This window comes from Phlebotomus papatasi, chromosome 1, assembly GCF_024763615.1.
Source record: "Phlebotomus papatasi isolate M1 chromosome 1, Ppap_2.1, whole genome shotgun sequence".
NCBI lineage: Eukaryota > Metazoa > Arthropoda > Insecta > Diptera > Psychodidae > Phlebotomus > Phlebotomus papatasi.
Window position 1 is genome coordinate 89763434 of NC_077222.1, and position 25588 is coordinate 89789021.

At 34.3% G+C, this 25588-nt stretch overlaps 3 protein-coding genes across 22 annotated transcripts in view; 1 reads left to right on the forward strand and 2 right to left on the reverse strand.

Moving 5' to 3' along the window:
• The window catches only part of LOC129809656 (low-density lipoprotein receptor-like), a 287351-nt gene that overhangs the window by 171242 nt on the left and 90521 nt on the right, over positions 1–25588 (forward strand). The window lies entirely within an intron of this gene.
• On the reverse strand, positions 13086–14295 carry LOC129809680 (uncharacterized). Its single transcript, XM_055859705.1, has 3 exons — positions 14230–14295; positions 13962–14150; positions 13086–13891 (listed from the first exon to the last, which is right to left on the reverse strand). Exons 1-3 carry the CDS (start codon positions 14281–14283, stop codon positions 13232–13234), a joined length of 903 nt encoding a protein of 300 aa, XP_055715680.1. The 5' UTR covers positions 14284–14295; the 3' UTR covers positions 13086–13231.
• LOC129809682 (uncharacterized) lies at positions 15822–17039 on the reverse strand. The gene is made up of 3 exons (XM_055859707.1): positions 16968–17039; positions 16720–16896; positions 15822–16649 (listed from the first exon to the last, which is right to left on the reverse strand). Exons 1-3 carry the CDS (start codon positions 17007–17009, stop codon positions 15990–15992), a joined length of 879 nt encoding a protein of 292 aa, XP_055715682.1. The 5' UTR covers positions 17010–17039; the 3' UTR covers positions 15822–15989.

Here is a 25588-nt window from a genome sequence, read left to right on the forward strand (position 1 = left end):
TGACGCCCTTGGACTTTAGCGGCTATCGTTAATAGAGCGAGAGTATTAATTAAGAGACGGACGAGAAAGAGTTAAGGATACACGCTCGTACAGACCAGCGGGAGGATCTATTCGAAAGCGGGAACGGGTAGTAGGTGTAGATCTCGTCTTTGAAATAAAGTTAACAAGTGTAATTATAATCAAAATAATGAACAGATTACATTTCCATCACTTTGTGACTGATCTTTCTCTCGGCTTAAGCCGAGAAAAGAAATAATTGGTGAGAAACTGATGGGAATTTAGTTGAATATTTTTTTTAAAATTATAATTACGTTAAGCCGTCTCTCGACTTAAGTCGTAAGTCTGTCTAGAAGCATCACTCTCTTTTTACTTTTCGAACTCCACAGAAAAGCTATATATATATAATCACTCGCTTTTTTTGCCCCGCAAAATTTCTGAGAAACGATTCTGACGATTTCTTAGAAGTGATGTCACGCTGTATGTTCGTTTGTCCGTTTGGCCGTTACGACGCGTAGAGTCCTAACGGTTAGAAACTCCGCCTCCCTTAAGTCACCCTGGGGCCATTAATATGCCCTGATTTCCCCCAACCTCTACTTCACCTCCAAAATTATGTTCTTGTTTTTGGATTGCTCGAAAACGTGTCATACGATTCTTTTCATTTTTGGATATCGTCAGTTAAATTAGCATTTGTCGTAACTTCATTTTTGCGATTTTGGGATATATACATATTTAGAATCGGCGTAATTTTGTTTACTAAACTCACTTGAGAAAAAGAAACATTCATAAGTCCATTAAAAATTATTTTAAACAAAAATTATCGTAAGTGCCCTTAATTAATAAAAATTTATCAGAATTTGTCGTAACTTCCATTTTTGGAGAAGTTACGACAAATTTTCATACAAAATTTGCTCTAATCAGCATTTGCCGTAACTTTTTTAGCTCGTTTGCGTGGCTTGTAATTTGCAGCAAAAATTTAATATTTCTCATTAAAACGTTCACAAACTCTTCCACATATCCAAAGACAGTGCGAATAATGCAATATTAAATCATTTTGATTCGATATTTGTGAGAAAAAAGTGAGGAAAAATCCCTGCCCATCTGTCATTAATTCAAAACAAAACAAGTGACGCGACGCACAAAATTTATTCAATGAAATTTATGAAATAAAAGCTTTTAGGGACAGAGATCACAGTTTAATTGACTAGTTTAGTGAATTAAAGGCACTTATTATCACTAGAGTAAATAAAATTAATATAATGTGTTATTGAAAATTGTCGTAACTTCCAAGATCTCTATACATTGGAAGTTACTTTATAAACGATGGAAGTTACGATAAAATATTATTGTGTTTCTTCTAACATATATCTCAATATCTCAGCTTTTGAATCATTTTATAAAGATTTTCTCGAGTTAACTTACAGTTTATTAGTGGCACTTTCATTATTTTGACTCAAAGGTATCGCATTCGGGGCTCATTTTTGAGAAAAATGAAGCTGAACTGAAAATTTTGTCTCCTGAAAAGTTGTCAAAAGGAGGTTACGACAAATGCTGATTTAACTGACGATATGTTTTAGAGATTACCCAGGCGGATATTTCGCTCTTATACAAAAATACCGTTTAATCATTCCTGATAACTTATTCCCCGGCGAGTGCGCTTCAAAATTGAAGCCAATTTCTTGTATTCACGTACAGATACGTGTGGGAATTTCTCTGCACTCGTGACCATTACACAAAATTGCGGTATCCCTTGTGTACACAACTCTGTTCTTTGTGAAGTGAGATAAATATATTAAATTTCTGTCTAAATACCTCCTTATTCTGAGAAGCGTAAGCTGATTTTGAGATAAATTTGTGAGTGGGCCTGGGCTTCATGCAGCTCCGTATAATGAAAAAAAGCACTTGGCCGGGGGTAGCTAATAACGATTTTTCAAGGTCAAAGTTGTAATAGGCTCTAGATAGGGTATTTCTCAACCGAATGGTGTAATGTTTAGACTCGTTGGAAAGGTCTTGGAATTCTTGACAAGTCTAAATCGAGTCCAATTAGTTACAAACTGGTAATAAACCGATTTTTAAGAGATAAATAATTTTCACCCGAAATTCAATTATATTACTCCTAAGGTATTTTGGGCAATGTTTTAAGTAATTTATAAATCGGTTCAAATCGGTTGTGAACCGAAAATTAACCGGTTGTGAGTAATTTGTGTCCGAAAATCAATATTATTACTCTTATAAATAGTTTGTGGAATCTTCTGAATGATTTATTAATATGTTCAAATCGATACCGGTAAACGGTAAGTGATTTGAAAGTATTTTTTGAGGTACAGTATTTAAGTTACGATTTCGAGCACTAGATTTAGATTTAGATTTGAAGTACTATTTCGGCTTCTTCACATTATGGTAAGTTTTTGTCAAAATAGAGCATTTTGTGTACAGAAAACGCGTAAAAGTGCTTCGAATTTTGATAAAACCAGGGGCATGACGTTTCCTATGTTTCCCATATATTTTTAGCGTTGCGAAAAAACTTTTGAGTTCATTAGCTGTTTTCTGTAATTGTAAAATGATTTAAGAAATAATACAAACACAAAATAAAAGACAATTTAATATAGAATAGGCAACCAAGAACCCCAAATTGGCAACCTACGTATTTTTGCAAATATCTCGTGAAATGTGTACGAAAACAGGATAAATTTTACATTAAAACTAGACGCATTCTTCAGAGCTAATGTCACCCCCCTGGACAAAACCTTCTCACAATTTGAAGAGAAGTCGATCAGTAATTGTGTTCTGACAACAGTCAGAGATATCGACTTGCAAATTAAATATCCTTTCCACTGTTTTATGCATAGTTTTATGCATACATAAATTTTTAGCATGAAAGCAGTGCATACTAACATACTCTATCATTCTCTTTGAAGATAGTATTATAGCATTATCTGATTATCTAAAGGAGAACCATCTGGAATTAATAATTTTTTTAGTAAGAGAATTTAAGCTCTATTCGGAATTTCAAATAATTTATTTAAATCAATTATTTCAAAGGTACACTCAATCAATCAGTTATTATTAATCAGTTAATATCAGTATACCACAGAAATATTTATAAAATTATTTTTAAAATTAAAATTACTAAAATATGAAAAATAAATTTTGTTCACAAGAGTAATGGTTATTATGTACTTCTGACAAAATGTCATTAATTTCAATAGAATTTGAACGTTATTGAGTTACTTCTATACAAATATCTATGAGGTATAATATATTTCAATTTTCAATATCACTGGTCTTGCGGAGATAATTGAAATTATCCACTTGGCATGTTTTATATACTAGAACGATATTCTTGCGATGATTGGAGTACATAAAATCAACAGAATTTTCCAGTCACTGCTTGTTGGTGAATTTCTCATACCAATTCAATAAAATAGCGATTTTCCATCGAAATTATTCTGGCACCATCACCCGGAGGAATTTTTATCTCTCAATTACAATGAGCTTTTATGGAGCAAATATAAAATACACTGGGAAAAATTTTGGGGATATTAGAATGAGATTTTAGATAATAGGCAATATTCATGATGATGTTATTATGTTCAGGTGTATATCATAAATTGGTTCCAGAGGATATTTATTGATTGAAAATGTGAAACTTGTTATAAGAATAAAATTTTAAGCTGCAACGCATTTAGATTAGAACACTTTTAATGACAGAAAAATACCTGGTAACCTAAAGGGGAATCGAAATTAGGACAGTTGGATTATAAAGTGAATGCTGTACCACTTTGAAATATTTTTCTCATGAAAGCACAAAGAGAAAAGCTAGTGAAAGCCTTTTAAGTGTAATTCAGGTAGCGTCCACCGGCGTCTTAACGTGTACCACCCTTCAAAGCAAAACACAGAAATGTCTTTCACATGTTTTATAGGGGAAGGCTTCCAGGCTTCGCACACACTGTAGCTCTGTTTAAAGAATCTGACATATTTTTTCACGAAACTTGTGACTTACGACTAGCCATTAAAATACATTGTCATAGATAGGGTGAATTAGGCTAATTCAAAACTTGCTCCAAATGGACATTTTTCTCTATTCCAAATGGAAACGTCATTGTTTTCATGATAAATACAGTACTAAATTATTATATTTATATATTTTCTATACCACAGTTTCATTATTTAGTAAATTTTACTCCAAATAAAGCGAAAATCCATTCATATTCACAAATTTTAATTTGTAATTTTTCAGAAAAATTAAAAGTGTACCTTTTCACGATCGAGAAAAGACCAGGAATAAGTACAAATCATGCACTCAAGAGCAACTCAACAAGGTTTTGGAAGCTTTTCGTAGCGGTTTCACTTACACTGTTTGTCTCCAATTAGAAAATTTCCCTTGTCTCCATTTGGATTAATATGTTTCCAATTGAAGCATTTTACGCTCGCGTATTTTCCTTGTATATAAGAAGTTTTCAAATTATATTTAAAGAATTTTCACTAAATAGTAACAATTTAGAAGAGTCAAAGAGCAGATTTATGTAATTCTCTTCAGAAAAATATGAACTTAATGTGTTGAATCTTCTGTCAAAGTTAAAGCGTCTGAAAATGGTTTTGAATTAGGACGTTTACCCTAGGTCAGATTCATTAAAGGAATATGCAAAAAAATATGAAGTGATCGAAGCCAGAATATGTCCGAATTCCGAAAGCCTTACTCAAATTAATTCAGAAGAAATCAAAATAACATCACATGAAAGTTGAGACAAATTAATCTTAGCATAGACTATTTTTGTTGACTTCCTTTTCGCGGAGTGTAGACACCATTAGTAAGTAATATATTTATTCAACATTCATCTTCTTTGAAGACATACTAAAGTAAGCTAATTATTGCTGGGTGTTTGAATAAAACCTTCCACTTGTCGGATAAGCTTGGTGTTGTTATTTCTTCGCGAGAATCCTCTGAAGTATCTTTAGGAAGGAAACTGCTTCAGGTTTTGCAGAATATCTTCTTTGTCTCGCGTAAAATTGTATTTGAATTCACATAATAAGGGAAGGCTTTTAGATTTCGCACAAACTCTGGCTTCGAACACTTCATAATATTTTTCCATATTCCTTTAATAAATCTGACCTATCTATGGTAATATAATTTAATAGCTAGTATTAAGTGACACATTTACAAAAAAGATAAATCAGATTCATTTAAGGAATATAGGAAAAGGCGAAGTGTTCGAAGCCAGTGTGTGTGCGAAGCCTGGAAGTCTTCCCCTAGTAATGCGCCAAGCGCCAGGAAAATTCTCCGAGGGTAAAGTGTGGGAAAAAGTGAGCATATGAATCACGAGTGACATTGAATGAAATGCAAAATTGTGTATGCTCGAGATGCATAAAATGCTATTTATCCTTTCCAAAAGAAAGAATGTAGTTGTGAAATAGAGCAAACAATAGGAAAAAAAAGAAGTATTCAGAAAAGAGAATTCTTGACAAACATTTATTTGGTTAGAAAATCAGGCATTTTTAAGTAGCTTTTATACGCAAATGCTAGGAGAAGTCGTGGGAAGTTATCTTCCTACAGTAACACTATTTATGACAATCACCATGACAAATTATTCCTCGAATTTCTCTGCACATGCCATTGATTTGAGAGATTGTATATATAGCGCCCAAATTTAGTTGAAACTTGAAACATCATTGTGAGAAATTGTGCCAGAATTTCCTCTTTTGATAATTCTTCATTAACCCGATATGCACGGTTTCACTAATAAATTGAATAATGATGACGCCAGTTGTGCACTGAAAATCTAAGAGAATAATGCATGGATTATTATTCAACCGTCTCTGTCTCCTATTGTTTGATTTAATGAAGGCTCTACGGTTTTTGAAAAGGGTTTTGTTAGCTTTTATTGTACTGAAAAGGCAATTTGACACGACAGAAAGATATTTTAAAAAGTTCTTGTCACAGGATGAGTTAATTAATAAAAGCCTAATTAGTTACACAAAGAAAAATTAGAATGTACACAGACTTTTCATTTTTAATTATGTTGCAATTACTATGCATTACATTTTTTATCTAAATTTTCTGATTTTATTTTTTAATTGGAATATTTTCATTAGCCTTTGATCACATTCTGTCAAGATAATTTGTAGCAATTCTTATAGGGGCTTCAGACATAAGGCCTGCCATATGGCTTTACTTTTCTAATTTCCTATAAGTCTGGCTCAAGAGTTTTAGGTAAATTTTGACTTAGACTTGAATATTAAGACCAAATAATCCACTAGACACCGAAAGAACCAATAAAATTGGTTGTTTAATATTTCGAGACATTCGGAAACTGGGTTAAACCTCTAGTCTGAAGACCACCTTAGGGTATACAGAAGTATGTTTAGCGGGTAAATTCTGAGTGACAAATCGGCTGATTGCGCCGATTTGTCAGCATGATCGGCTGATACTCGTTGACCTTCTGGAATTTTTTTTCAAATGATAGATTAAATGGGTTAGTGTCTGAGGTAGTTTTTTATTAGAATGTTTAAAGTCTTTTGTAGCCCAAAATATAGGGGAAAGTCCCATGTTTTGTAAGATTCCAAGCTTCGTAATGATGAGTAAGGTTTTCCTGTGATACTTAATAAATGTGACTCATCTCACCAATTGTCCAAGGGTGTCCTGCGAGAATTTTAATCAATTGCGCAACCCTTTTCTACACTCAGAAATATAAAGGTGTAAAACTTACTCAAATCGATGTTAAATTAACTCTTTTTCGTTCTGATTATTAATTAACTATATTTTAGAGTTGACTTTATTTCTATTTATTTAGATGTATTATTCAAAAGAGTTGTTCCAACTTTTTTATCCTAAATTCTACATGACAAATCAGTGTAAATAATTTTTTAAGAGTGAAAATAACTCTTTTTAGGAGTTAAAATAACTCTTTTTAAGAGTTAAAATAACTACTTTCAAGAGTTAAAAGAATTCTGTTGTAGAGTTAAAATAACTCTTTCAAATCTCAAAATGGATAGATTTTGCAATTTTATAAATAATATATTTTTATTTTATTAATTCCTTTATTAATATTTTCTTGATCTCAAGTTCTCCATGTTCCGAGCGAGTTATTGCATATGATGCACTGTATGTACAATGTACATGTGTTCATGAAACACTGTTTGGCATATTTCTAATTGATGCTCCATATGAACTTTGCCACACGAAAATCTTCTTGACTGAAGTATATTCTTAAAGCAAAAACACTTAAGCATATACTTCAGTCGTGATGAAATTTTTCACCGAAAAAATGTAATAATTACATCGATATTCGACGAGTTAATTCAACTCGCACGCAGAGTTATTTTAACCTTATTTACTAAAATTTAAAACGAAAAAGAGTAAGAATTAAATAGATATTCTTCGAGTTAATTCAACTGGGCGATAGAGTTGTTTCAAACTCTACAGTTTTTTTCTTAGTAATAAATATGTGTCGGTTTCTACTTATTTCTTCCACTCGATGTAAAAGAATGTTCGCATTTTTGTTGCTGACAACAATCAACAAATCGGGCGACATTTTGACAGAATGTCGATCGACATTTTTTGTTATTATAAAGTCTTATAGCTTTTTCACACTAGAGAAATTTTTGTCTCTATTGAAGCAAATTGGTTCTTGTAGGAAAAACTGTCAAATATGATCATAAATTTCTCTACACAGAAAAAGTGTTTCGTAAAATCGTTCGTGAATGTTTGTCATTTCCTACTGGTTATTTACGAAATGTCCGTTAATCGTAATCACCTGACAAGTATTTTTCGTTTTTTTGTTTGTACGGAAATGTCCGTAAACACACAGAAAAATGTTCGTAAAATTTTGTGATTTGTTCGTAAAGTTTTGCCAGTTTTGCTCATTAAGTGACCAATTGACGAACAATGTTTGTAAAAAAGTACAAACTTTTACGAACTTTTTACTAAATATTTTAGTAATTGGATAGTATTATTTCTATTGAAAAGAAATACAGTGCCCGCTCTCTAATCCGTATCGGCGTAATCCGGACGAGTTATCGACGGAAAATAAATTATCCCGTGACGTTCTTGTTTAATAAATGAAGTATAATAGCATAGAATTCTCTAATTATGTCCTTTTAAGCTTCTTTAAAACTTTTATCCTAATTCTACAAAAAAAAACTTGTGTTATATATTCGAGACGTTGAAAAAATTCAAAAAATCCATCCGCATTACGAAGCGGACATCTGTCATATTGTCTCCCAATCATCCGGATAACGAAGCCATGTACATAGCAATTAACACTAAACCTACACAGTAAAAAAAATTTGCAATGATAATAGTTCGTTTGCTTTTTTACCACGATTATTCTTGTAAAGTTACTCAAATTATGTATTTGAGCAAAACAAGTAATCTGAAAATGTGTATCTTAAATGTTATGTAATCGTAAACTGTGTAATCAATTAAATGATGAAATATTGTACTTTGTAAGTAATGTTCTATTGCTAATGCAAAAGTAGAGAGAATACTGTAACGGAAGTGGTTTTTTTTTACATCTCACGGTATCAAATTTCACTTTCTTGTTTTACATTACGTCTTTTTTCACCGTACGGCCAAAATAAGCAAATAATTACACAGCTGTGTACATTTTTTTTTTAGAGATTTCATGTAACATTACACAGTTTTCAGACAAAATGTGTAGAAATTACATGAATGTGTACCAGTACACAGAATTACACGTAAATGTAATGTAATGTAATTTAATGTAAAATTTACAATGAAAATCATGGTAAAAGAGCCAAAATTTTTTTACTGTGTACCGATCGTTTTTGACCATTTTTCCTAGCGCGTTCGGTTAAATGACAGACCGCAGTAGGGTAGGATACTCAATAAATTTATCTTGGAAAAGAGGAAAAAATTAAAATTTAAACAGTGAAATATATATTGCGAGCATATTTTAAGAAATTAATAAAATTTGATAGCGATATTGTACCGTTTAAATATGCGTTAATTTAAAAAAAAATTAAACCGATCAATTTGACCGGGCTTGGTAGGTTTAGTGTTAAAGTAACAACATTTTTAAGCTCTTAAATATAAGTGGCGATTTATTCAAGTCCAAATATTAATAGAAACATGAGAAACCCTCCAATTATCTGTAGCAGTTTGTAGCCAGGTGGTAAAAATTCCACTCTTAGTGGTTCGAGGAAGCTCAACCTATACGAACAAAGTTTTAAAGGGAAACCATAACCTCTGAATATTATTGCAATTGTTGCAATGTGCGCCCCCAACAATTGAGCTGGGAGTGCTTTTGAGCACAGCATGAGAGGCTCAAAAAGTGGGTGAAATTGTCTGATGGATGGGGGTGCAGCAAACCCTAGGACACAATTCCGTGGTAGCGACAACAAAAGCACCCATGGAGCTTTTGCGCACAGTTGAAATTTAAATAATTAAAGGGTTCATGTGCTAACTTCATAGTAGATGCTTCAGTTTAATTATTTAATTAACGTCCTATAAAGACTTTCTCCCCAAGATCAACTCAAGTGAATATTGTGAGAATTGGGCGTGTTTGGCATAGTATTTAATTTAATTTTTTACTGCCGGAACTGGTAGGAAAAAAAAGGGGGGAAAATTGGTTCGCCAAAGGACAAAATTGCTCAGTGGAATTTGTTAATTATGTTTATTGCCTTGACTCTCCTGTTTGCAATGTTAAATTGTGACTGAACAGTGGTCGATAGCGTATCATTTTAAAATTCAACCACATAATTATTAAATGATCACTTCATTGTTATTTGGGAGCAATCACTATATTAAATAGCTCTACATTGGATTATTTTTCGACAGCATAAAATTGCAAATTACTTTTTTTTTTAAAAAAATATTTTTTCATGCTTCATTCGCAATTAAAGCTTTTAATGATTTTTCCGTCAATCGCACGATGTTTGATAGGATTTTGATAAGTTTTGTCGTTTTTCCTCCCTCTTTCTCGGACGAAAAAAAAAATGCGCAGTCTGTCAGACAGAAATTTTAACGATTCACGTGTACATCGTAAAGATGGTTTATTTTTATTATAAAGTGTGATAGAATTTTTAAAAGGGTCTTTTACTGTGATTGTGATAATACGGCAAACATGATTAATGGTCCTTGGAAAATATTGAGTTGAAGATATGAATTCAACAGTAAACTGCACGTTAATTGAATTCACTAAAATTGCATATGCAATGTAAAATGCGCAAACATTATTCAGAATTTTTGCTTGGTGGAAAAAAGCTCATAACTCTAAAGGGAATATTGCAGAATGGGGATACTAGAGAGAATTTTAAGAGGGAGAGTTTTGAGCGAAAAATGTGAAAGAATAACAGATGAAATGCAAATGTAGAAATATTTGACTTTGCTTGCTTTTTACCATCATTCTTTACATCTATTCCGGAAAATTTTATTTGACTAAGTCTGCGATACTTTTCTACAGGTCATATCATTTCACGTATATAAGTATGATAGATATTCTAAATAACATGTTTAGTCACAGAAAACTCTTAACAACATCCAAAAAGCCTGTACCAATGCATCTTGTGCATTTCTCTTTCAACTTGCTCCATAAAGCATATCTTTAGTTTCTTTCTCCAACATTTTCTGCCACATTGTATTGTATTTTGTGTCGCAGTAAGGCGTCGAAGGAGCAAAAGCTCCCTGATAGATGGGTTTTTCATCACCTCCGCACATCTGTCGAGTGGAAAATTTTCAATATTGTCACTGGAAGTGTTGGGATCCGATATAGAAAATTGCCAGAGATATTCCTCAAGTGATACATCATTTTATATCGTTCAGATGGAAATTTGTCAAAGCTCATGTAAAATTCAAGGCACTTCTAAACTTAACCACAAGACTACGACAGATGTAGCAGTAAGTGTCCCATCGATCAGTCAGAATTCTAACTCGACAGAATCACAGTTGATGAGAATGAAGCCATTCTTTGCATATATATCATTAGGATATTGTCATTTGTATATAGAATTTCACGAATTTCATATATTAGTATTTTCGTGAAGCAAGGTTAATCAAAGTCACATTGCAGTCCAATTTCCGGATTGTGGGCGCATCCCACTTCTGAATTGGTAAGCACAGTTAGGGTTTAGGTTCGTAGACTTAAGGTCTCTAGTCTCTACACATTGGAAGTAATTTTTGTGAAAAATCGAATTTTCAACAGAATTTTGACGTTTCCACCTAAATTAGTGCAGACGATCTCCTTAAAAAAAAGCAATTTTTGATAAAAATTGTTCCTAATATGTACAGACCTTTATAGATGCCGGTAAGCGTCGGGGAAAGGGCAGCTAAGAAAAAAATTGATTTTTCCCAAAGCTTTCGGCTCAGACTTCAAGCCTTCCTCAGTGATAAAATCTCTTTTCTTCTTGCTTTGTCATAGGTCTCCTTAGTTCACAGGGAATAGGATCTGGGGCACTGCACTTGTCTCTCTTAGCTATTTTCACAATTTTCTTATTGATTTTTGTTCTGTACGTCTTTTTTGTGAACCATCAAGAAAGACGTACAGAACAAAAATCAATAAGAAAATTGTGAAAATAGCTAAAAGGGACAAGTACAGTGCCCCTTAGCTCACAGGGAATACGATCTGGGGCACTGCACTTGTCTCTCTTAGCTATTTTCACAATTTTCTTATTGATTTTTGTTCTGTACGTCTTTTTTGTGAACCACCAAGAGAAACGTACAGAACAAAAATCAATAAGAAAATTGTGAAAATAGCTAAAAGGGACAAGTGCAGTGCCCCAGATCCTATTCCCTGTGAACTAAGGAGACCTATGACAAAGCAAGAAGAAAAGAGATTTTACCACTGAGGAAGGCTTGGAGTCTGAACCGAAAGCTTTGGGAAAAATCAATTTTTTCATACTTGCCCCATCACCCGACGCTTATCGGAATTGATAATACTTGAATCAACCGTCGGAAACACCAATAATTTATAGATGCCGTTCATCCTGTAACTTGAATTGGATTGAATTGTCTATTTACGGCACCTAATCTTCACCCAACCATTAGACCCTTAAATACAAAAGCCTAAGCACCAGCTTGCGAGGAAGGGTAAGATTTGTCTCGGAGATATAAAGACGGTAAGGGATATACTAATGAGTTTACGGACTTAGAGTATGTTTTAGCATTTGGAACTACTTACCATCGTTTGCAATAGCCTCTATAATGGGTCTTTGTCAAAATTCCGAAAGCCAAAATCCCGAATTCTTAAAAGTGTCATAGGTGCAACCATGATTGCACCTGCGCTTGCTGGATGCAAAGTATAATTTCGACCCTTTTGCTCTATTCAATACTAATCTTTCGGACAAATTCACTCCAAATCCGAGCCAAATCTATTCGAAAATCTACCGGAAGCTTAAAATGGAAGTTCACATATTCGTCGCTTTAGCGCTAAATGTTCTACCATTTCGAATTTCGGTATTTTTGAAACTTCAATCCCTTCAATCATCAACAACAGTGTATAAACTTTTGCAGCAAAAAGCGAATTTTTGTGCAGTTTTATGGAATTTCAGGATGGCAGGACTTTTGATTTGCAATTTCATGAATATTTCACAAATAGAACATTCTATTTTAAGGAATTTATGTTTCGGGTATTTGGCTTTGATGTGGGGATATTTATGTATAGATTTTTAATAACAACCAAGTTTTGGGCGCTATATTTTACCAATCGGAATCACGTATAAAACGATTAATAGACATCATAAAACAATTGTATATTAATATATTGTTATGTGATGTCATTGATTGCTAAAGCTGCAAAATTTACCATTTTGCTTTCTCAGAAAAAGCGTTTTATCTCACTTGTTATTCAACTTGAAGTAGCAATAAAATCCCTGTTAAGTTAGTGCCTAGAAAAATGTATACTATTATTAATATACTTTGATAACGTATTTTATGAATTGTGCAATTTGGAATGGTAGATGTATAGAGTTATCGATTAGTTTATTTGATAGTCAATGAGTAAACAAGATGATGTAAATAATAAGGATATATGTCTTATCTTGTTTTTATCATTTTCTATATATAAAGGAGATCGGAGATAAATTAGTCAGCAGAAGATTTTTATTGCAGATGATTTGTGAAAAAAATCTTATGCAATTTCATACTGATTTTTTATTTCGTACTACATTATTTTTTTCACAAAACCCAATTAAAAATATAATTTATCAAATCCTTGTTCATTATAAAATATTGAACTGCATCCTTATTAAGTTTCTTTCTATTTGGTTTGTTTTGCTTCTAAGGCCAGCCAACTTCTGGTTCACACATGCCAAAATGCGGACCACACCTTCCCAAATCCTTTCGGAAATGTGGAGTACCATCAGGACATCTCATTCGTTTATGTGTAAATCCATTTCCATTTCTGTAGCATTCGTAGTAGTTTTCACAACTTTCTCGATCCAGAAATTGTCCTTCGCCCTTGCATTGGTATTCGCAAGCCTTGGTTTCCAAGTTGAAGACGAAATTCTGATCATCTCGACACTTGTACGGAATGACCTCTCGTTCGCCGTTCTCATAGAGTTGGCAATAAGCGTAGTATGCAGGATTTAGGGCATGGTTTATGAATTGGTTGTCCTTTCTTCTACAATCGAAAGGAATAATGCGTTGACAGTTGTGGTCGATGGTGTCGAAGATGTAGCCTTCAGGACAAGTGTGAACAATAGGATTGGTATCTCCTGGTCCATGACACTCGTAATAAACTCTAGGATCATTAGCATCTGGAGTGTGTCCGTAAAATGTGCAGCGTTGTGAGACTGCTGGTGTACTACTGTCGCACATTTGATCCTCATGGGGGTATCGTTCATTGACAACGCAAGTTGCCGAGGAATATTGTTCGCAATAAGGAGTTGAAGATGGACAGATTTCAGCATGAATGGGTTTCTCCTCGCCAGCGCAAACCTAATGATTAGTATTACTTTAGTTTGATCTTTTCTACACAGTTTTCTAAATTTAGGAAACGTGCTCTTACCACAATAGTACGGCAGTCATAACAATATGTATCCCACCTGTTAGTACAATTTGCAGGTATATCGAGGGCTGCTGGTGATATTGAAGCTTTATTAACTTCTAGTACTTTTGGGCCTGGGAATACATTTGCTTGATGTGTTCCGACATTGATCATCGCTGGAGCTTGGACATTTGCATTTGCTGCTCCTGTCTACATTAAAATTTATAGAAAAAGAATTCCACAATTACAAAAACAGTCAGTCAGAACTTATATATTTTTTAACTCTTACCAAAAGCAGAAAGCTTAGAAGCAATTTAGGTATAGAAGACATTCTTAGTATCATCACAAATTTCTTTCAACTGAATTTCGTCTCAAGACGTTGGACGTATTTATACTAAATTGGTTTTATGATAGCATTAAGTTTTCAAAATTGATAAAAAAAACAATCTTAACAACCATCAATATTTTTTATTGTATTATTCGAAGAGTTTTCAATCGACAATCAAGCGGAACCATATAATTTTTCTCTTTATCTATGTAGTATTCATAGAAAAAATTCAAATTTTTTGTTGATAATGTGTTTTAAAAAAGATAATCTAATATCTTCCGGTAGATTATTTTTTCAAGGTCTTTGATATCACGAGTTTGTAAATAGTTCTGGTAACCTGGTGAACTGGTTGATATTGGTTCTGAAAATTTTTCTTAGATGTTTTTTTTTTGAAAGCCGAAGGGACATAGACGCTTTCGAATTCAATAGTTCCGCGAATTTCTGTACAATTTTCTAATTTATTTCGAGTTGATGGATTTGCATCGATTCATATACATACGGAAAATCATTAATTTTAAAATATTAATATTATTTTTTTAATTTTATTGATCCATATTATTCAAAATATCCGGTGGACCCGGTAGACCATCTCTAACGCTCTGAAACCAATCTTTCACTGTTTCTTCACTAAGCTGACTAAGCTTGCTTGGTAAAGAATAAACTAACAAGAAGCGTTCTACCATTGTTATTGTCCTTCAAGACTTTGGATATTCAGGTTCCTAAATTTCAATCTAGGCCATTTTCACCTTTGAGTTTAAGTCATAATTTCACCAAATACGTAAAAGTGGGTCAAATCTTGGTATATACAAAAGGTTATACAAGAACTTCCAAATTTCCAAAACAAAACAAACTGAGTGCGATTTTTCAGTTGTCTTGTTGTGCTTTAAGCAAAGGCTTTTTCTTCAGATTGTAGTAGGACTGTTCAGCTTAGAGGAGTTGTAGGGAGAAAGTTCGTCCTGACGAAGACTCCTTTAAGCTAACGGAACTAATCACTGTTCAGTGGGGTGGTGGTTCTGAGGGTTGCTATAAGGGCTAACATCAGAGGAATTGTACCGATAGGCTCCGTTGAGTTGTGAGTGCCCGTTGAGTGGTGAGCGCCCGATGAATTATCCCTAAAGCATATACGAATCGGTTTCTTAATCGAACTTCAGTCGTAAAGATGTGAGTGAGGATGCTCGATTTGTAGCTTTCGGAAAATGAGCAATGGGAGTTCTGTACCGAGGGGCTAGCGAGAAGGGGCACTCCAACATCTTTCGGTGCGGGGTTGTAGCTTTGATTGCTGAAGTTTTAATGGATTGAAACCCGTTTTTAGAAATGAATGGTAGAGTTATTTTAAAGAGTTGCTTTTCCTAGCTCTCCAGGCTTATACAGATTCATCCTAGTGCCAGAAGTCCTCGAAATCTCAAATGACAAGGGTGTGTTTTCAAAATCTAATGGATCATTTTGCTTTCATCCTAAATCTTTGTAATCCTAAATCTAATTTATGAAAAATTTTACCCAAAAGAAAGAGAAGTTAAACCATATATGGCTAAACCTTAGGTCTGAAGTCCTTATTGTCGTTCTTAGTCTTTATTTTTGAATAGAACAATGCTAAGCTGATTGAAAACTTTTTTCATGATAGGGTTTATTTGTAATAGTAAAAGATAATTAAACTTTATTATAACTTTAATCCAAAATTGTTCTGTGAATTGTCGTTATATGTTCTTGCAATTTTTTGAATCTCAATGCCAACCAACTTCTGGTTCACAATAGTATGTATATGTAGTGCACCTTCCTAAATCCTTGGAAAAATGTGGAGTACCATCAGGACATCTCATTCGTTTATGTGTAAATCCATTTCCATTTCTGTAGCATTCGTAGTAGTTTTCACAACTTTCTCGATCCAGAAATTGTCCTTCGCCCTTGCATTGGTATTCGCAAGCCTTGGTTTCCAAGTTGAAGATGAAATTTTGATCATCTCGACACTTGTACGGAATGACCTCTCGTTCGCCGTTCTCATAGAGTCGGCAATAAGCGTAGTATGCAGGATTTAGGGCATGGTTTATAAATTGGTTGTCCTTTCCTCTACAATCGTAAGGAATAATGCGTTGGCAGTTGTGGTCGATGGTGTCGAAGATGTAGCCTTCAGGACAAGTGTGAACAATAGGATTGGTATCTCCTGGTCCATGACACTCGTAATAAACTCGTGCATCGTTAGCATCTGGAGTGTGTCCGTAATATGTGCATCGTTGTGAATCTTCTGATGTACTACTGTCGCACATTTCCTCATCAATGGGATGTTGAGGATTAGAAACACAAGTTGCCAAATTCCGGTGTTCGCAATAGGGAGCCGAAGGAGGACAGGCTCCTGCATGAATGGGTTTCTCCTCGCCAGCGCAAACCTAATGATTAGTATCAGTTTAGTCTGGGGTTTTCTTCTAAGTTCTTAGAATTTAGGAAACGTGATCTTACCACAATAGTACGGCAGTCATGACAATAAGAATACCACGTATCAGTACAATTTATGGAGGTATCAAGGGCTGCTGGGGATATCGAACCTTTACCGACTTCTAATACTTTTGGGCCTGCGAACACGTTCGCTTGATGTGGTCTGGCTGGAGTTTGAACATTTGCTTTTGCTACACCGAACTGCATATAAAAAAATAAGTAAAAGTTCTACAATAATAAAGTCCAGACTTGATTAATATTTCAGACATTACCAAAAGCAAAGTTCCTAAAAAGAACTTTAATATGAGAAACATTTTTAGTTACACCGTACAATTCTTTCAACTGAAAATCGTATTAAGGCGTACGGTCTATTTATACTAAATTGATTTTATGATTGTTTTTACCAATCGAAATTGATAAAAAGAAATCATAAAGGACCATTAAAATGGATGGTAAAGGTATTTTTACAAGAATTGTATCATCTTTTGATGATTTTACAATACTTCCTGATATGTTCAACCACAATTCTTCAGATAAATTGTATATTGTTCTGAGAATTTTGTCCAATTGTAGTGAAAAAGGTAATGTTTTGAGAAAAGCGCGCAATATCAAGATTACTATGCGTAAAGTTGATTAAGGGGCTATCGTACTGGATTATCACCTAGAGATTTGTACTTTATATCGGCATGTGCCTAAATTGATTTAAGTGTTGCGTGTACAGTTTATCTATGATAGAATTAGAGCTTACGACAGTGAAAATTAAATTGGTGTTAATTTAAAGTTCATGTGATATTTGGCTTATCTCGTTGTGGAATCTAAACATGAAATCCACATTAATTAAATTCGTACATCGCGAGGAATCAATTTATAGCATGGAAATTCTCATTTTCACGCGGCTTTTCTGCACATTTTACTGATAATGATGCTGGTATAGGATGTGGGGCTTTTTGTGGGTGAGTTGGATGAGAGGGTTAGAGGCCGGAAGGGGAATGAGATGAATTCCAAAAGAGCAGACACAATTAAAATACACCATTCGTATAAATTGCTCTGAATATATTAATTTTATTTACACAGGCATTCTCACTGACTCTGCGAATTAGGGTTTATTATGTGAGAATGATTCTGGAGACCTTCCAGAATTTCTAATACACTTGTCGCCTCATGGAGTTGGCACTTTTGGTTCCCTTATTCCTCTATTTATGATGATCTTATGGTCGAGTTCTTGCACTTTCCTCCACTATACAACTTCACTTGAGCTTACAAAATTACTCTGTTTAGTCAAGATGAGTATCCTGAGAGATTCCATGTGAAATAAAACACTTAGAATAATTACAAGGAATTCAACCATCAGCAGGAAATTTATTTATTGCATTAACTTTTAAATCTTTTGCAATTTTTCTCCAAATTTTAATTGTTCGTATTTGTCTCCACAACAATTAAACTCACATTAAGGAGAAGATTTTCTTTTTCCTTTTTCTCATTCATTTTTGTCCCTTTTCCTGGATGTGCCTCCTTGGCTCTTTTAGCAATAGAGAATACCCAAAGGAGACTCATCTCACTTCTTCTGTGTTTTTTTCCTCTTTGCCATTGAGAAAAGGACTTTTGTATTTGATTTAACGAGAACATTTTATTTTGTTTAAACACCAGCTATTAACGTCACCAAGTAGAGTGAAACTTTGACGAATCGTGCTGAAAATTGACACAAAAATAACAAAGTAGACTAATTGGTGAGTCTGTCAGTCAGGAAGTTCATTGGATAATTTAGTCATTTAATTTGTACACTGAGAGAAAGATGACAGTATTGCAGAAACAAAAAAAGAGGATTAGAACATAGAATTCTTTTGCACAACCTATGCGGTATTACTAAAGAAAATGTAACTTGTTACTGATAATTGCTTAAATTAACACTTGAATGTGTTATTTTAAGGCTTGACTTACACTAGCCGAAGTGTTGAATTAACACGCTTTACAGCAATTTTTGGTTTCGGTCAACATTTTATTAGATCCGTTAGGGAATCGGTAGGGCGGTACACTTAGAGCAGAGGCGTGCAAGAACCGTTGAAACTGAATAAACGTCAAATGAAACATGTACGTCAATGGTCAAAACGCTACCAGGAACAAACTTATTTTGACGTTTATTCGGTTTAAACGGTTCTTGCACACCTCTGCCTTAGAGCAATCGCATGGATAAGCGCCTTGGCCGCCAGAGGTTTCTCCAGAACCCTCAGCGTTCTTCCTAACAATCTATTCCTTACGATGATATAGCCTGAACTAATCTTTTCTACGATACTTCTCCCGAAGGGGTAACTCACAAGCTAACACTAGGAACGCTCTTAGGAGAAATCGGCGCCGCTCCGAGAGACATTTATGATGTCAAATTGAAACACAATCGGAGGGATTAACCGTTGGGGAGAAGCTAATGCTAACAATTTCTATGCTCTAACATGGCAAGCGTAGATCTAAGCTTTCCTAAAGCGGTCTCCAGACTAGAGCTTTAGCCCAGTTCCCGAAAGTGTCAAAACCCTAAATGTCAACCAGTTTTATTGGTTTTGCAGAAAAGTCGAAATTTCCCAAATAAATTCTTGACTTATTAGAAATTGGAGAAGTTACTTAGAGAAGTTGAAGTCGTAGAAGTTGAAGTCCTGGCGACTCTCCATCACTTCGCTCCAGAAACGTAGCACAGGTCGCTGTAGAAAAGTCCGTCCTACACGGTAAAATATTTCGGCACATATTTGTTCCAAAAATTAGCTCGTCCACAGACACCATAATTTTTGGCACAATCTTGTTCATTTTACGAATTAAAAATATAGTCAATATTAGTAAAGAATTTGTTCCAAAACGTTGCTCGTCCATGGACACCGAAAATTTTTGGAATAAATTTGTACCTTCTAGGAGAAACAAAAAAATACCCAATATTAGTAACAAATTTGTTCCAAAAAATAGCTCGTCTAGTATAAAATCGTATACCTCCTGTCACACTCAGTCACCCGTCACCAACGAAGCGAGGAGGACGCCAAATCTGTAGTAATTTTCGTGATACATGGTTTCACTTTTTTAATTCGAGATTCCCTTTCCCTTTTGCTGCCAGCACTCGCATATGATTTCGTCATGCACGCGTCTGTATAAAACAATCTTAAGTTGATTTTTATTTGATGTTCCTTATAAACTTTCGCCACCGAAATCCATCTCGACTGAAGTATAGGCCTTAACTGTAAGACGAAATCTTTTACACGAATTTGTTTCCGACAATGAGAACAAAAAGATTCCTCATATGAGTAATAATTTCGTTCCAAAAATTACCTCGTCCACGGACACTGAAAATTTTTTGAACAAATATGTTACAGATATAGGAATAATATTGTTATAAAAAAATGTACCAATTTGTTCCTGACAGTGGGAATAAAACAGCCGAGTGCAACAAATTCTGTTCCAAATTTCAGGAACAAATTTGTATAAAACGAAATCAACTCAAATTTGTAGACATTCCACGGTATCAAAACGGTTCAAAAAGAAAACTCTAACAACATTGTAACTGTACTTTGTAACAAAACTGTAAAGAAAACTTTTTGGAACAAACAAATATCTTGTCTAGGTTCTAGGTACAAATCGATTCCAAAAAAAATTTCTTCCAATGAAAACTTGTTCCAATATTTTGGTCAGTGTCCAAAATTTTTACCGTGTATCGAAGGCTCCTTGTGAGTTTTCTGCCACCAAAATTAAGAGACAAGCTATACCAGACCAGGCTTAACGTAATTATAATCAAAATGATGATCAGATTATATTCGCCTCAGTTTCCCACTAAGCAGTTGTTTGGCTCAAACCGTAATTGAGTCTAATACGGGCTTTAAACCTAAAAGGCTTAGCCATATGGCTTAACTGCTGTAATTTTTTTTATCAATCACGATTTCTTGTAAAAATTTAACTTTGGATTACATTACTAAAGATAAACAACATATTAGGCTCTCAAAAAGTAATGAAAATGCTCGCTATTTGGGATTTTGAGACCTTCGGGAACTGGGCTAAACCTTTAGTCTGAAGACCACTTAAGGCATTAGGTAGCTGAACTAATACTCATTTTAAAGCAGGACCCTTCAAGACATTTTCCTCAGTGTATGAATTGATTTATTTAGGGAGAACATTTAATTTAAATTCAGTTTCAGGGGGAATGTTTCGAGAATTTAGGGATTTCAAAATAATTCCAAATTGGTAAAGTTTCGCTGAAACAGAAATAGACAGAAAGAGAGAGAGAGATAGCCTCTTCGATGACCTTTCCTAATGATTGTTGAATATTCGATTGAGAATTAAAGTATAACGTTTTGTGGAGACCTTTTCAGGAAAAGCGATTTTATATAAATTGATTGAAAGCCATGCGGAGGAGGTAAAATGTAAGATTGGAAGAAACACCCACATTTTATCAGATTACCCCAAAAACCGCTAAAATGTTAACAGAATGTAAAAGCAAATGATCTTTGGGGAAAGCTTTCAAATTTGTCCTGACATTATCATTTCAATGCTGACTCTGGCACAGAATCGCGATAAAGTTTTAAATGTTGGACCAGCATGAGGTGCTTTTCAAAAGAAAACTTTCATATCCTATGCAGATACACAGTGTGGCAAAAGTTTTACTTTCAGAGAGTCATTATCCTTTTCATGGAGACATTCTCTGTGAATATGCAATCAAAGCAATATGAATAGCTGAGCAATTTTGAAGGATAGGACAATAGGATGGGTTCTAATTGAGGCCTGTCCAATATTCCTTCTCTCACCCAAATGGGGCGGGAGGACAATTTGGTTAGGGTATCGCTCTGGCTTTTCCCCGAGTGTCAGGGAAATGATGCTCGAGAAAGTGTAAATGGTAGATAATTAAGAAATTAACATGTTTCACCAGCACTTTCTTTGATAATTTTCCAACCATCCTCTGGCTCTCTCAAGGATAATTATACAAGAGAAGTGATGAGAAAGCATTTTCTTTTAACTGTAGAAATTGCACTGCGATGAAAATTGGAGGGAAAATGGCTAAGTTTCTTTTTTTTTTTTTGGTTTAAATGTGCTCCACGAAAAGAAAACCATCTCAAAAAGATAGGGAATATCTTTGAAAATATTCTGGGATTATCAGTATGAAAAATTAAAGTATCTTCAGCCGAGACATTTTATATATTAAACCTTAATGCTTATGCTCTTGTGTTAATCCAGCAAAACAGCCAAAAGTTGGACAAATTTGTTTGAGGAGCTTTCAGAGAAATTCGCCTTTCATCCAAAAGAAAATGTCCAAATAAAGTGGTACAGTTTATTTGGAATGGTATTATGCATTCGTTATATATGGGGAATCTCTGAAGATTTGGGAATGGTGGAATGTTTTGTATGGACAAGAAGTGTCAAAAGGATGTGCAAATGGGAGGGAGATTCATCCGCAATAACCCAAGAATATATGTAAGAAAGTGTGATAAGATGTGGGAATTATGGTGTCATTTGACCATTCATAAGATTTAAGAGACTCCAATTCACACAAAACAGGAACAAACTTTCTCCATAAATTCCTCTTCCTTTCCTCAGGGAAGGCTTTTTCCTCAACTAGCCACACTTAAAGGACAGTTGAGATATCCTTATTTGGCATTATGTCCAAAGGGATTGTTATGCAATTCTAACCCTTTCAGACATCTCACTTAATTCACCTTCTTTGTCTTCCTATTTTGTTACTTTTGCCAAATTTTGAACATATTTAGAAGTTTTTTGCTCAAGAATTTTCAATGGAATTCAATTAAATTGTTCATGTATTGCATCTATTTCATTCATGCATTAAATTTTGATGAGCCTTCTGCCATGGCATAGAGATGAATTTGTGGTTTTCATAAAACGATTTCAATTCTGAAGCAGACATTTCTATGTGCATTTGAGCTTGAAAGGTCTGATTAAGTGGGAGAGAATTCTCAGACTCAAGTGATTCTACTTACCTAGAATTATATTGTTCTGACTGTAATTGGATCAAATTCTATGGAGGAAGTGCTTGTAACGAATCAAACAACAATAAGAGTATATATTGTGAAATCATGTTTACATTTCCTCTATCTAAGCTTTAGGTTTAGATATTAGATCACTGGAAATTTTGTATTCTAAAAATAGACAAAGAAAACTCTTACTTCAAAAGCTGTTTTTCATTCATTTTAAAATTCTAATCTTCTAAGTATTACTCCTATTTTATTTAATAACAAAAGATTATTATTTAATAAATATATTTTCTTTCGAAATTGTCTGTAAAATATTCAATTATGGCCACGCTAAGAAAAACCTAAAAAGTTAAAACAACTCTATGGCAGAGTTGAATTAACTCTACGAATGACGATATAATTGTTACTCTTTTTCGTTATAAATGTTAGTAAATAGATTTGATACAACTCTTCGTGCGAGTTGAATTAATTCCTCGCATATCAATGTAATTATTACTCTTTTTCGATGTAAAATTTCATCTCGACTGAAGTATATGCTTAAGTGTTTTCGTTTTAAGAATATACTTCAGTCAAGGAGATTTTCGTGTGACAAAGTTCATATAGAACATGAACTAGAAATATGCTTAACAGTGTTTCATGAAGACATGAGCGTGCATCATACGTGATATTTCGCTCGGAATAAAGGGAACTTAAGATCAAGAAAATTTAAATAAAGAAAATGATAAAATAAAAAAAACATAAAATTGTAAAATCTCCATTTTGGGCTTTGAAAGAGTTATTTTAACTACAAAAAATATTTTTTTTAACTCTTGGGACGAGTTATTTTAACTCTTAAAACGAGTTATTTTCAGTCTTAAAAAGAGTTATTTACACTCTTTTGTCACGTAAATTTTAGGAAAAAAAAGTTAAAACAACTCTTCCGAGTATTACACCTAAATAGAAGTAAAATCAACTCTAAAATATAGTGAATCGAAAATCACAACGAATAAGAGTCAATTCAACATTGATTCGAGTAAGTTTTACTCGATTATTTTTCTGAGTGCTGTCAGTCAGTCAGATTTTGTCGAATTAAGGGGAGGCCTTCCTCCTGGTGGTGACCAAGACTGAAAGACATGGAAGTCTCTCAATCGTTTGAGAAGTGGCGTAGCGAGAGACAACAGACGGCGATAGGTATTCTCCAAATGTGACATCCTATGTGACTGTGGGGTGATCCAAACCATCCCCCACTTGTGTGTTTGTTCGGTGTCGCTTTCCCCATGTGGAGTAGTGAATTTGATGTCGGCAAGTTCGCTTGCCATTGACGTGGCCCGTTTTTGGGCAAAACATAGTTAATTTTAGGCCTCGACACGAATTATATTAATAATGCTCAGTAATAGTGTAAAATTAAAGGAAAGGTTACATGCCAGGGGGGTGTTAAAAACGGGTCCCGGTCAAAATCCTGAAAGCCAAAATACCGAAAACCAAAATCCCGAATTCTTAAAAGTGTCATAGCTACTCCCACGATTGTACCCGCGCTTGCTGGAGGCAAAGGGAAACCTTCTGTGTCTTGGAAAATTATTCTAAACATTTCCCCCCATATAATTTCATCCCTTTCAGGATTTTGAACATTCGGGATTTTGGCTTTCGGGATTTAGGCTTTCGAGATTTTGGCCTTTTCGGGATTTTGGCTGCCACCGGTTAAAAACATAGATAAAATCGAAAGGTGAGAAACATAAAGTAGTACAAAACATTAAAGCCTTCCTCTACTGGTATAGTGTAAATTATATAGTAATAGTGTAAAATTAAAGGAAAGGTTACATGCCAGGGGGGTGTTAAAAACGGGTCCCGGTCAAAATCCTGAAAGCCAAAATACCGAAAACCAAAATCCCGAATTCTTAAAAGTGTCATAGCTACTCCCACGATTGTACCCGCGCTTGCTGGAGGCAAAGGGAAACCTTCTGTGTCTTGGAAAATTATTCTAAACATTTCCCCCCATATAATTTCATCCCTTTCAGGATTTTGAACATTCGGGATTTTGGCTTTCGGGATTTAGGCTTTCGAGATTTTGGCCTTTTCGGGATTTTGGCTGCCACCGGTTAAAAACATAGATAAAATCGAAAGGTGAGAAACATAAAGTAGTACAAAACATTAAAGCCTTCCTCTACTGGTTTTGGTCCATAAGTAATGGTTTTTGGGTTTCCGGCCATCCATTTGTTCTTTGTAGAGGCCAGAGACTGATAGATAAGAAATAGGGTAAATTGGTACAAGTTGGACAATGGCAAAAGTTGGAAAATTTCGCTGGGACAAGTTGGACAGGCAATTTTTTCTTGATAAATACAGTACTAAATTTTAATTAGTATATTTTTCTATGTTATAGTTTAATTATTTGGTTCCTTGTGCTGCAAATAAAGTGAAATCCATTCATATGAATAAGATTTAACGTATAAAATTCTCACTTCAATTGACAGTGTAACTTTTCACCGTCGAAAAAATACATCGATCGGCCATTTTTTCCTAATAAAAACACAAGAAGAGTGACTTTGGTTTTTCGGTTCTGTTGACATTTCTCAATATTTCTGGCAAATTTTAGTGGAATAAAGTGTTTAATCTCGATAGTTAACGGTACGTAATGGTTTTATTTGATATAATTACTAACTGTATGAAGAAAAAGTGCTTATTTGAAGCGTGAGCAAAAGTGACAAGTTGGACATCCGGAGATACGATTGTATTGCAGGTGTTTTCTTTTTATTTCAGTTGGGTAAAAAGGCAAATAAATTGAAAAAGTACAAATCCTATACTCAAGACCAAGTGAACAAAGCACTGGAAGCTTTTCGTCAAGGAAAGTCACTAAGTCAGGTGTCAGTATTATTTGGGGTGCCAAGAACAACACTTTTTAATAAGCTGACCGGGAAATGTCCGGAAGAATGCTCTGGGGGAAGGCCTCCTACGCTGCCAAAAGATATAGAAGA

What these genes read in the sequence shown, in the direction of transcription:
- LOC129809680 (XM_055859705.1), bottom strand. Translation starts at nt 14,283, where the DNA reads ATGATACTAAGAATGTCTTCTATACCTAAATTGCTTCTAAGCTTTCTG. An exon ending in TTCTAAGCTTTCTGCTTTTG is followed by an intron (nt 14,151 to 14,229) that starts GTAAGAGTTAAA and finishes ATTTTAATGTAG; the next exon opens with ACAGGAGCAGCAAATGCAAA. An exon ending in ATGACTGCCGTACTATTGTG is followed by an intron (nt 13,892 to 13,961) that starts GTAAGAGCACGT and finishes ACTAATCATTAG; the next exon opens with GTTTGCGCTGGCGAGGAGAA.
- LOC129809682 (XM_055859707.1), bottom strand. Translation starts at nt 17,009, where the DNA reads ATGTTTCTCATATTAAAGTTCTTTTTAGGAACTTTGCTTTTG. An exon ending in TTTTAGGAACTTTGCTTTTG is followed by an intron (nt 16,897 to 16,967) that starts GTAATGTCTGAA and finishes TTTTATATGCAG; the next exon opens with TTCGGTGTAGCAAAAGCAAA. An exon ending in ATGACTGCCGTACTATTGTG is followed by an intron (nt 16,650 to 16,719) that starts GTAAGATCACGT and finishes ACTAATCATTAG; the next exon opens with GTTTGCGCTGGCGAGGAGAA.